The sequence below is a fragment of the Mustela nigripes genome, chromosome 8 (assembly GCF_022355385.1).
Source record: "Mustela nigripes isolate SB6536 chromosome 8, MUSNIG.SB6536, whole genome shotgun sequence".
Taxonomy (NCBI): domain Eukaryota; kingdom Metazoa; phylum Chordata; class Mammalia; order Carnivora; family Mustelidae; genus Mustela; species Mustela nigripes.
The window spans coordinates 26,809,189-26,819,818 of NC_081564.1; the positions used below are offsets into that span (position 1 = coordinate 26,809,189).

The following is a 10,630-nucleotide window of genomic DNA, read 5'->3' on the forward strand; positions in this document are numbered from 1 at the left end:
GTTTTCCAAGAGGACACCTCCTCTCTCTGAGCATCAGGTATTCACTCTGTAAATTGATAAAGACGCACTAGACAATCCCAAGGTCCTATCTAGATATCACAGTCTAGATTGTAAGGGTCAAATATGTAAACCAATAGAAAACCATCATTAAAGGCTAAAGGATTAGATATAAATACAAGGCAGGAATTATTAAATAATCAGCATATACAGAGATACTGGGTAAAAACAGTGGATTAAATATATGCATCTAATTTCACTGTATCTAAAACTCCATTAAGAGGGATTTTCCCGGGACGCCTGGGTGGCTCAGTTGGTTAAGCAGCTGCCTTCGGCTCAGGTCATGATCCCAGCGTCCTGGGATCGAGTCCCACATCGGGCTCCTTGCTCAGCAGGGAGCCTGCTTCTCCCTCTGCTTCTGCCTGCCATTCTGCCTGCCTGTGCTCGCTCTCTGCCCCTCTCTCTCTCTGATAAATAAATAAAATCTTTAAATAAAAAAAAAAAATTAAAAAAAAAAAAGAGAGGGATTTTCCCCTCACCAAGGGCAAAGTCTCCAATGGGAAATCATAGAAAGAAAAACTGTGACATCAGAAATGAAAACTTTAGTGAAAGAATTAGAAGACAGATTGAGGAAATTTTCCAGAAAGTAGAGCAAAAAGACAGGGATAGAAACTAGAAAAGAAGAGATGAGAAATTCATCTGAATAGCTGAATCACAGGAGTTTTAGAAACACAACAAAGGACACAAACTAATTCAAGAAAACACTCCAGAATCAAAGGTCATGAGTTATCAGACTGAAAGGGCCACTCAGTGGCCAGCACAATAGGTATGTCACTGTGAAATTTCTTAACACAGGGGGGACAAAGAAATCCTACAAGGTCACATGCAAAGAGGGCTTTGGCCTCAACAGCAGCCCTGGAAGCTAGAAGACAATGGAGCCAGGCTATCAACGTTCTGAGGCGGTCAGACCCAAGATTTCAAAAAATTTCCCACTCATAACTCTCAGGAAGTTCTAGAAAATACACGTCATCAAAAAGAGGGAAGAAAGCAGGAAACGAGAAGACACGGGATCCAGAAACGGTGATCCAACATAGGGAAGAGGCAGGGAATTGCCCAGATGGTAGTAAAGGGAGGTTCCAGGGTGGCAGCTGTTCGGCCTCCCCCACCTCTGAACAGGAGAGAGGCTCCAAGAGACCTTCCCAAGAACAAACTGAGAAGACACCTGGGTAACTGGCAGAGTTTAAGGTTAATTAGTGCTAAGAGCTTCGAAACTTACGTGTATGAAAAAACAAAATAAACAAAAAGGTAATATTGTAAAGGAAAAACAATCATGGGGTTGACTATGTGGCTTAGCTGCGAGTGGCATTACACTGTCATAATGACAGCTGCACTGATTACTGATCTACCAAAAATGACCATATAACTATATAGAGAATAAGGGGCCCTGGGAAGTGTGCATATGTGTAAAAGGGGGGAGCGGAGAAAAAGGAGCTGAATCCTCACCTCCCATTGTGGGAAGTCAACAGATAACGCCTGAACTGAAACACCAGGAAGTAGCAATACAAACATGTTATTTATAGATAGGTAAAAGAATTAGTTAAACAAGTTGAAAATGGTCCCTCTAGGGAAAGGGAAATGGGGGGAGGGGAGTGGGTGGAGAGAGGCTGAGGACTGCTCTTTGTCTTCATTAACCTTGTAGAACTGGTTGGCTCTTTCAATTATGTGCCTGGTATAACTTTGATAAAACTTAAATAATTAAAAAATGAATGCGGTGAATGAATAGTGATATTAACACTTACTGAGGGCCTACAGTGCCAACAGGTGTCCCACATACGTGTGCTAACCTGCTGGTGCCAGGTTTTCTGAGCTGCTGCAGGTCGTGCAAAATACCTGTGAGAAGGCGCTTCCATTAGGGAGGTCACTTGGGGGCTAAGCCCACACTTGTACTTCCTGCTGTAAGTTAGTTCCTTAGCCTAACTCTCAGCATCTCACCTTGAGAAATCCTTTGAATAAATGTCTATATGATACTGAGTGGACAGGGTCTAGATTGACAGCCAGCTGCTTTAGGTCCTCATTTGGAGAAGAGCAAGGGATAGAAATGTAGTGAGTGGGACAGAAAAATACGCGCCCTGCTAGTGTCAGATTCTGGCACTGGCAGCAGGAAAAGAACGAGAAGGGAGTCCTGCTTCTGGGTGGGTTCATATCCGAAGCCTCAGACTTTGATTCTTACACACTTGTGTCTTAAATTTCAGTGAAAACGGTAACGTTTCAAGGGTGCCTAGTGGCTCAATCGGTTAAGTGTCTGCCTTAGACCCGGGTCATGGTCCCAGGGTCCCGGGATTGAGCCCTACATAGGGCTCTCTGCTTAGTGGGGAGTCTGCTTCTCCCTCTCCCACTGCCAAATAAATAAATAAATAAAATCTAAGAAAAAGAAAATTGAAAAGTTTCTGCTTCTGGACGCTGAAATGGAGACTCCATGAGGTAGTTTTCTGAGACTGAGTCCTGTTGCCAGCTACCACCTGAGGGGCAGCACGGCATGGAGCCAGATCTCAATACAAAACATTGTGTGAAAGAAAAACACCCCAGACTAGGAATGAAAAGACCCAGTTTCCCAGATCCCTCTCGGACACTTGCAGCTTTGTGACCCTGAATAGTTTACTCAGCCTCATGGCTCGCTTTTCTCTTCAGTAAAAGGACCTGACTCCGTGACCTCAAGGGTCCCTTCCTGGCAGATAAGACAGTAATCTCCCTGAGGGCAGGGACAGTGTCTGTCCTCTTCTTTGCTGACTGTATACTGCATTCTGTAAACCTGCTGTGCTCCCTAATGTGTATGGGGTGAGGAGGAGAAGAAAAACCTTCTGAGGGGGATTTTTTTCCTTTCTTATTTTTCATTCTTTCGTGTTTTCTCTGCTATTGTTTTCTGCTGGCAGGACACACCCAAAGATCCAAATTTGTATTAAAAAGAAATGAAAAAAGAAAAAGAAGTACCTAGCACAGTGCCTGGTACGCAGCAGGTATTCAATACCTATCTGTTGAATGAGTGAAATGGAAGAGAAGGTCACTCCATTAGACTCTTCAAACCAGAGAATGAAATTAGCTACAGTCAATGAAATTAACTACAAATGAAGAAACAAAAGCCTAGTGAAAAGGAAAAAAAGTCTTTGCAGTCACCCCAGTTAAACAGGAATGGAACCGGACTCAAGTCCCAACACTGTGGAAGCTCACTAGATGGTAGGTCAGCGCAGATTAGACATGGAAGGGAAGGAGCCACATCTCAGAACATGCAGGGAAAATATCACTGTACCAGGTTACTATTCTGAATGAACTGGTAAAGTTTGGCAGCGAAGCGAGACAAAGTAAAAAGAGCACATAGCATCTGGTTCAAGTTCCACCTCTGCTACTTGCGTATGTGATTTTAGGCTGGGTACCTAATCTCTGAGGCTGTTTCTTTTTCTAAAAAACAGAGATAATAATAGCATCTACTTCACAGAATTTTGGTTAGAATGGAAGTAAGTTAAATGCGGTATGTGAAGAAAATGTTTTGCAAGCTATAAAATATAGACTGTTAATCTGTTTGGCCAAGATCCACCCCACCCTCAAGTAATCTCTCACTCACAAATCAACATAGATCATTAACAATAGTTTGTTTGTTTCTAGCCATCTCGCTGTCACTTTGAAAATCAAGTGGAACGACCTTGAAAGGTAGGTAAATCTTGATGGAGGTGGGCAAGAGGAAGAAGATGTGAGCAGTTAGAGTCTAGGTAGGGATGCTTCAGGGGCTGCTCCTGAGTGGTCAAGAGCAGGTAACTCCAAGGCTGAGCATGAACAAGACTGGCCCAACCGCCAGGAACCGGATTCTAGACTTTGTGATTGGGAGAACCTGTGAACTCTCCTCTGGGTGGTTTCCTTATCTGTAGAGAGGTAACCACCAACTCTGCTTTCTTGGAGGCTACTGTAATGTCACATGAGACGGTGGGTGTGAAGAATTTTTAAGAATTATTGATCACCATCTCTGCAAATGGGAGATTATCATTCTTTTAGAAGAGCATGGATGTGGTGATAGAAAGCTCATGTATAATAAACCTTGCCCGCTGTCATGGACTGAATTGTGTCCCCCCCCCCCCCGCCCCCGCCCCAGAGTCTTCTAATGAAGTCCTAACCCCCCAGTAGGACTGTGTTTGGAGACAGGGCCTTTAAAGAGGTGATTAAGATTAAATGAGGTCATAAGAAGGACGCCTTAGTCCAAAAGGACTGCATCCTTATCCATGAGGAAGAGACACCAGGGATGTGTGCTCACAGAGAGATGGCTGTGGGAGGACACAGCAAGAAAGTGGCCACTTGCAGAACCAAGGACAGGGGACATAGTAGGAACCAAACCTGCTGACTCTTTGATCTTGGACTTCCAGCCTCCAGAACTGTGAGAAATATGCTTCTGTTGTTTAAGCCCCCTGGTCTATGGTATTTTATTATGGCAGCCCTAGCAAACTAGTACACTCACCTAACAGTTTTGCTTCCCCAGAACAAATTCTCCCTTTATACTGAAAGATAATGCGCAACAACGGTTCTTAGAGGCACTCTGGGTGCCAGCAAGGGGAGAAGGCAGTGTGGCTGGTGGTCAGGACCAGGTGTTAAGAGCTTGTCCTGTCAGGTAGTAGATTACACTTGAATGGCTGAGTGAATGGAAACCAGCTTTGTCTGTCCTCAGACGTTAAGTTTGTTTTCTTTTGCCTATATACCAAGATTCTGAAGCTCAACAGAAGAACTGTTTAAGGAGCTTTTAGTACAAGGGAAAGATGGAGGCCCGTGAGTAAAGCTTAACTTTCCTCTTTGTGATGTGCTAGGTAATTTGAATAATGATACCTTCGAAATAGGAGACAAAGTTTAAATCTTGGTTGAGAGCTCCAAGAGTAATTATGTGGGCTTCTTTTGAGGTTGAATTCTGTCAGAATTAAAAAGACAAATCTGGCAATTCTGCCTTACTCTTTACACATTAACTTCACAGGTTTATTCATTCAACAGATTTTCTTGATCACGTACTACATGCCAATTTCTACTCGAATCATAGAGATATCATGATAAGAATAAAATAGACATAGCTCCTGTTCTTACAGAGCTTACAGTTGAATGGGAGAAATATAGACAAGAGCCCGAGGATAAAAATAGAAGTCTAAAAAATTAAAAAAAAAATAAGTCTATGCCTGGCATTTAAAAATTCAGTTCAGGGATGCCTGGGTGGCTCAGTTGGTTAAGCGGCTGCCTTCAGCTCAGGTCATGATCTCAGCATCCTGGGATCGAGTCCCACTTTGGGCTCCTTGCTCGGCAGGGAGCCTGCTCCTCCCTCTGCCTCTGCCTACCACTCTGTCTGCCTGTGCTCTCTCTAACAAATAAATAAATTAAAAAATAATAGTAATAAATAGAAATTAAAATCCAGTTCAGTCTGGGCCTGGTCAACTTCTTTCATTACTTTCTATACTCCTACTCAAATGCCTTTCTCCAAACAAATCATCCCAGTAAAACCTTCCTAAACTTGTACTTTCACTCTTATTCCCTACCTGGATTGCTTTCTAAAGCTTATTGTAATCCTATCCATCCACAAAAGCATGGTAGTTAGCCCCTGAGATGACTCCCAATGATCTCTGCCTTTTGGTAATCACACACTTACATGTGGGCTGAATCTGGTGACTTGCTTCTAACGAAAACATTCAGCAACAGTGATGGGCTATCACTTCTGAGATTAGGTTACATAAAGACCAAAGCTTCCATCCTGGTTTCTCTTAAGTCTCTCACCCAGGGGAAGCTAGTACCAAGTCTTAAAGCAGCTCTGTGGAGAGGCCCATGTTATGAGGGACTGAGGCCTGCCAATGACCACTTCAGTGGGCTTGAAATTGTTTTCTTCTCCACCCTCCATTCAGCCTTGGAGCTTACCTGCAACCTCACAAGAAACCTTGAGCCAAAGGAGCCCAGCTAAGCTATACCTAGATTTTTAGCCCATGAAAACTGTGAGATAATAAATACTTATTGTTTTAAGCCACTAAGTTTGAAGGTAACTTGGCCTTGCTTCAAACTGTTCCCCTGAATTGGCTTTGACTTAGCCTAGCCCAGAGAAGCTTCTGTCTTCTTTGAACTTGAGGTAGAACTGTTTATCTCATTGGTCCTTTTATACTTTTACAACATTAGCTCCCTTCTATTCTCTGTTTCTAGTCCTTTCCAAATAATCTAAAGTCAGAAGTTACTCAAAGTATTTGGCAAGGTGGAGAAAGGTTTTGAGAAGCAGAATTTTGTATGAGAAAGGAGTTTTAGCTCATTTTGTGTGGCTGAATGATAAGCATCTTGTAGGTGGGAAGCTGAAGTAGAAGTTAGAAGAGGAACCACGGCTTAGGAAGAAATAATTTTTGGTCTTCATCAAAGTGAGGCATCAGCAGCCAATACTAATAGCCAGTTCTCCTTGTAAATTCTTTCTAGTGATTTCCTTCGTATTGTGTGAGGAGCTTCGCCTTCTGCTGGCAGTTGTGAGAGGTGAGAGAGGCTCTGGGGCACTGGGGTCACTTCAGAGAAGGGAAGCCGATTGTTTTCCCAGGGCCCCTCTCTCACGTTTATTCTTTTCAGGGCCTCTGTAGCAGGACGGTGCTGAAGCCCATTTCCTACACGTAGCAGCATTTATTTAAAACACGCATCACATATACACAAAAAATCAAATGCAAAGGAAAAGGGGGGGAAAAGCTGCTGAAGACCAGAGTCACTAAAAGTTCAGGCTAAGAATAGACAAGGAACTCTGAGAGCCGCTTGGCTATGTGACCTCCTGCAGGGGCTTGGCAATAAGCCCAATTCAGCTTTGTTTTCTCTATGCCTTTACAAAGAGCACTAGCTTGGGAGTCAGGAGACCTGAGTTCTAGGCCTGGCTCTGCCAGGGCTGCCTTCTGTGAACTTGGATGAGTCCTTCCCCTTTCAAGGCCCCAGTTTCCCATCTGTAAAATGAAAGGGTTAGATGTTCCAACCCCAACACTGAGAGAACACAAAGGAAAGTAAAAAGAATGCTGGCTGGCCTGAGAACTAGGAGACCGGACTTCTTATCCCAGTTTTGTCTTTTTTTTTTTTTTTTTTAATTTTTAAAAGATTTTATTTATTTATTTAACAGAGAGACAGCAAGAGAGGGAACACAAGCAGTGGGAATGGGAGAGGGAGAAGCAGGCTTCGCACAGAGCAGGGAGCCCGACGCAGGGCTTGATCCCAGAACCCTGGGATCATGACCCGAGCTGAAGGCAGACGCTTAACAACTGAGCCACCCAGGTGCACCCCCAGTTTTGTCTTTAAGAACCACACCTCCTTTTGCCTCTGTTTCCATCTATAAAACAAGGTGAAATATTCATTCATCCATTCTTTCCACAAATTTTTTTTTAAGATTTTATTTATTATTTGACAGAGAGAGAGAGATCACAAGTAGGCAGAGAGGCAGGCAGGGCAGAAGGGGAAGCAGGCTCCCGCTGAGCAGAAAGCCCAATTAGGGGCTTGATCCCAGGACCCTGAGACCGTGACCTGAGCCAAAGGCAGAGTCCAACCCACTGAACCACCCAGGTGCCCCTCCACAAATATTTCTTGAATACCTGAATACCAGGCTTGGTGCTGGAGATTAAAATGGTGAGCCAAGACGGACCATCTACATTCTTGTGAAACTTCCCATCTATTGGGCATAGAGGAAAGGAAAAGAAGATCAACTGTAAGCAATCACATACATGAGGGTGTTATTAACATCGAGGTAAATATGACAAAAGAAGGATCATACTTGGCTCTTGGTGACTGGGGGGTAGGACAGTCACAACTTCCAACAATTTCAATGTTCTGTGATCCAGTAGGCATCTCTGCTGGGAGGCGAAGAGAAACCTTTTGAAAAACTTACATCTCAAAAAACAAACAAACAACTTACATCTCAGACCACAGCTACTTTTCAACTCAATTAATCCAGTCAGTTATCTATTGTGTACCTACTGCATGGAATCAACCTCCCGATTCCTGTCTTCCTGGAGCTTACACTAGTGGGAAGAATGGATTCATAAACTGACATAGCTATACGATGTCTCACATTCTCGGGTTGCTCCTTATGTGCTTTAAATACTAACATTTATAAGAGTTAAGAATCAAGTAGGGATACGGATGTATTAAGGCGATCAGAGACATTTTCTTCGAAGTAAAAATTGAGATAGGTGCTGAAGATTTGCTACATGGTTTCAGATGAACAGAAACAGTGACATCAGGCTCAATGGCCCCATTCCCTACTAGTAGGCAATATAGATACGTGAGACATAGAAGAACTTAAATCCCCTTTTGTGCAGGAGGGATTCAAGCCTCACTCTTTGTCGAGGGGCAAGAGTCCTCTTCTGTGACCTACTATGAACAGCATATCTTGGATTAGGAGGACTGCTTCTGATGGACATCCTGACTTGGGGTGACTACCTTACCCCTGTGAGTCTGTTATCTCATTTGTGAAATGAAGGTATTAGATGATATCCAACACCCCTTACTAAAACCTGATTCTTTGTAAGAATTTCTATTCTAATTATACTGGTGGTTGCTGTCATGGAATATGAGCTGTGGGATCTTAGACAAGTTAATAAATTTTCTAAACCTGACTTAATTTCTTTTTGAAATGATTTTTTCAAATAAAAAAAGTAACACATGCACAAGATTTTTAAAGGTCAAATACTACAGGGGCACCTGGATGGTTCCCAACTCTTGATTTCAGCTCAGGCCATTATCTCAAGATTGAGCCCTGCATCAGGCTCTGCGCTTGGCCTGCTTAAGATTCTCTCCCTCTGCCCTCCCTCCCCTATTTCCCTCTATTAAAAAAAAAAATCAAATACTACAAAAAATTATTATAATGTTTGGGGAATAAAACAGATTTTGGAGATAGATATTGGTAACGGTTGCACAACTTTGTGAATGTAATTAATGCTGCTGAATATATGCTTAAAAATGGTTAAAATGGGGGTGTATGGGTGTCTCAGTTGGTTAAGCATCTGCCTTTGGCTCAGGTCATGATCTAGGGGTCCTGTGATGGAGTTCCATGTTGGGCTCCCTGCTCAGCAGGAAATCTGCTTCTTCCTCTCCCTCTGCTGCTCCCCCTGCTTATGTACTTGCTCTGTCAAATAAATAAAAACAAAATTTTTTAAAAATGGTTAAAATGTCAAATTTTATATTATACATATTTTTCCACAATCTTAAAAATTAATAACATGATACAGCAAAACTAATGAATTAAACAATTTAAGTGGGTGAAATGTATAATATGTGAATTTTATCTCAAGAAAACTGCTAAAAAAGAAAACTTAAAAAACAAGAGCGTACTGTAAGAGTGTATTCTCCATCCCAACCCAGAACCTCTGGCCACCCCCAGATGCAGCTATTTGTTTCTTGTTTCTCCTTCTAGAAATGGCCAGACATAAACAAGTATATGTGAAAACCTGTCGTTATCTTTTTCTTTTGATATAAATGAAGGGAGTCATATTCTGTTCTGAACTCTCCTTTATTTCCCTTAATTATGTATCTTATGTTGTTGCCTATCAGCACATGCACGCCTACTTTATTCTTTCCTGCTCCTGCAGAGAATTCCACTGTAGGGACCCACCACAATTGATTTAATGAGCTCCTATACTAATGAACAGTTTGACTGATTTTAGTCCTTTTATACACCAAAAAATGTTGCAGTAAACATCCTTGCACTAATGACTTTAAGCATATGCATGAAGATGTCATCTACAGGATAAATTCCTAGTTCTGGTATCACAGTGGCAACATATTAAACATGTTTGTTAAATATTAATATTGCTAAATTGATTTCTCTAGAGTCTGTAACAATTTATACTCCTACTGACAATTCATTCATTCAACTAATATTTGAGTGCCTACTATGTGCCAGGCACTATTCTAAGCCCTGGAAACACATCAAATGAACAACAAGAACATAAAGACAAAATCCACTCCCTAAAAGAGTTTACAAATCTTGTCTCGGGAGAAGGCAAAAAAAGGTAAAATATGTAATATTTCAGGTAGTAAGAAGTGCTATGTCTAAAATAAAGCAGAGAAAGGAATCTTGGCCAGGGTGGGGGGGTGGGGACTGGTGATTTAAATAGGGTGGTTAGGGGCGCCTGGGTGGCTCAGTGGGTTAAGCTGCTGCCTTCGGCTCAGGTCATGATCTCAGGGTCCTGGGATCGAGTCCCGCATCGGGCTCTCTGCTCAGCAGGGAGCCTGCTTCCTCCTCTCTCTCTGCCTACTTGTGACCTCTCTCTGTCAAAGAAATAAATAAAATCTTTAAAAAATATAAAAAAATAAATAGGGTGGTTAATGGGGAGTGAGGGGGAGGGATAGGGTGACTGGGTTATGGACACTGGGGAGGGTATGTGCTATGGTGAGTGCTGTGAACTATGTAAGACCGATGATTCACAGACCTATACCCCTGAAGCAAATAATACATTATATGTTAATAAAAAAAAAATAGGGTGGTGAGGGAATGAGAATTCTAAGCCTGTTTCCTGGGCACCTGGGTGGCTCAGTGGGTTAAGCCGCTGCCTTCGGCTCAGGTCATGATCTCAGGGTCCTGGGATCGAGTCCCGCATCGGGCTCTCTGCTCAGCAGGGAGCCT

General features: G+C 42.6%; 1 protein-coding gene across 1 annotated transcript in view; it reads right to left on the minus strand.

Annotated features, from left to right (window-relative positions):
• Nucleotides 1–7,135: 7,135 nt before the first annotated feature.
• LOC132023774 (uncharacterized) overlaps nucleotides 7,136–10,630 on the minus strand; it is a 23,470-nt gene continuing 19,975 nt past the window's right edge. The window contains exons 2-4 of the mRNA XM_059409914.1: nucleotides 7,778–7,856; nucleotides 7,599–7,675; nucleotides 7,136–7,339 (exon numbers count right to left, since the gene is read on the minus strand). Coding sequence (XP_059265897.1) covers nucleotides 7,265–7,339; nucleotides 7,599–7,675; nucleotides 7,778–7,856 — 231 coding nt within the window. The 3' untranslated portion in view covers nucleotides 7,136–7,264. The remainder of the gene's footprint in view (nucleotides 7,340–7,598; nucleotides 7,676–7,777; nucleotides 7,857–10,630) is intronic.